The 1,419-nt window shown below is 33.7% G+C and overlaps 1 protein-coding gene across 1 annotated transcript in view; it reads left to right on the top strand.

Annotated features, from left to right (window-relative positions):
* tmem26b (transmembrane protein 26b) overlaps window positions 1-955 on the top strand; it is a 3,530-nt gene extending 2,575 nt beyond the window's left edge. The window contains exons 5-6 of the mRNA XM_016559587.1: window positions 476-555; window positions 723-955. Coding sequence (XP_016415073.1) covers window positions 476-555; window positions 723-955 — 313 coding nt within the window. The remainder of the gene's footprint in view (window positions 1-475; window positions 556-722) is intronic.
* Window positions 956-1,419: the final 464 nt, after the last annotated feature.

The following is a 1,419-nucleotide window of genomic DNA, read 5'->3' as shown; positions in this document are numbered from 1 at the left end:
TTGGTGATTTCAAATGTCAACATTGGCTACCAGAAATCACTTACCCCACCTTTAATAAGACAAATTATTGGGAAATATAGTGTTATGTAAGTATTCTGCTTTACTCTCATAAGGATCTCACTGATTTACAGCTATCAGAAGTTCATCTTTCCTTTCGGCCACATTAATATCAGCAACGGCACCAAATTGCATATTTTTGCTCAGCTTGGGTCTCTGAATAAAATTGAGGTGTTTTTTGTCCTCAAGTATGAGCTCCATATGGTCGTCAAACAAAAATCACAAATGTCATTTTTTAAGATTTTGTCTAAACAGTTTCATTAAATAAATAAAACAATCGATTTTTCTGACTACTACTTCACATGTCAGACTTTATAGTTGCTAAACCTTTCTGTTTACTTCCAAATTTAGGTGAAATAAAGTTTCTGTGTAGTATTACAATATATCATATTTCCTTATATTCTGTTCCTTGTTATAGGGAGGACAGTACACCGTTTGTGTGCATTATTCTTGCGGTCTGGACATTGAGCATGCTACAGTTTCCTTTGCATTTCTCAGGTCTGTACTCTTCCATAAGTGTTGTTTCATACACAAAAATATGAAGTCAATTACGACATTAATTATAGATGCAGAACCTGAAGTATGCATAACCATAACCAAGAACACCAATATAATTGTGGTCATTCTTATAAAGTTCTTTCCTGTTTTTCATTGGCATCTCTCAGTGGTGAACACCAAACCTGAGGATTTCTGTGAAAGCCAGGATGACTCTCTCATTGCCAAGTTCAGGACAGATATGTGGGACATTGCGGGAACCATTTTTCTTCAAGATGGCCCCTTCTTTGTTGTCCGACTTGCAGTTATGATTTCTTTCTCTGACTTTCATCAAATGCTGGTCTTCTTTACCATTAAGAACTTCCTAGTAGTGTTGATTAGCATCTTGTGCCAGTCACAGTGAAAAATCTGATTGTGTTAATCATTTTGATTCATTGTAACAGGACAGCTTATTAATAATGTATGCATGTACAATATTATTAATAGTGCTAGGCAACGATTAATTGCATCCAAAATAAAAGTTTGTTTATATAATACATGTGTGTGTACTGTGTATATTTATTATGTACATAAATACACATATATATTTTACAAATATTTACATGTATATATTTTTATTCATATAATTTATATTATATATAAATATATTTAGTATATAAACGTAACATTTTTCTTAAATATATACATGGTTCTGAGTGAGCTGATGATTTCTCACCAGTAGGTAACAGGTGTGGTGATTTCCTTTTCCATCTGATTATGACTATTTGGCTGTGTTCTAAACTGGTAGGGTCCAACTTGCACATAGTACTCATCATCACTTTCACTGTCATCCTCTGACTCATGTTCCTCCCTTCTCTCAGCAGGTAA

This window comes from Sinocyclocheilus rhinocerous, unplaced genomic scaffold, assembly GCF_001515625.1.
Source record: "Sinocyclocheilus rhinocerous isolate Xijiao unplaced genomic scaffold, SAMN03320098_v1.1 scaffold768, whole genome shotgun sequence".
Taxonomy (NCBI): domain Eukaryota; kingdom Metazoa; phylum Chordata; class Actinopteri; order Cypriniformes; family Cyprinidae; genus Sinocyclocheilus; species Sinocyclocheilus rhinocerous.
The sequence above is the reverse complement of the archived record's forward strand: the minus strand, read 5'-3'. Positions and strand labels throughout refer to the sequence as shown.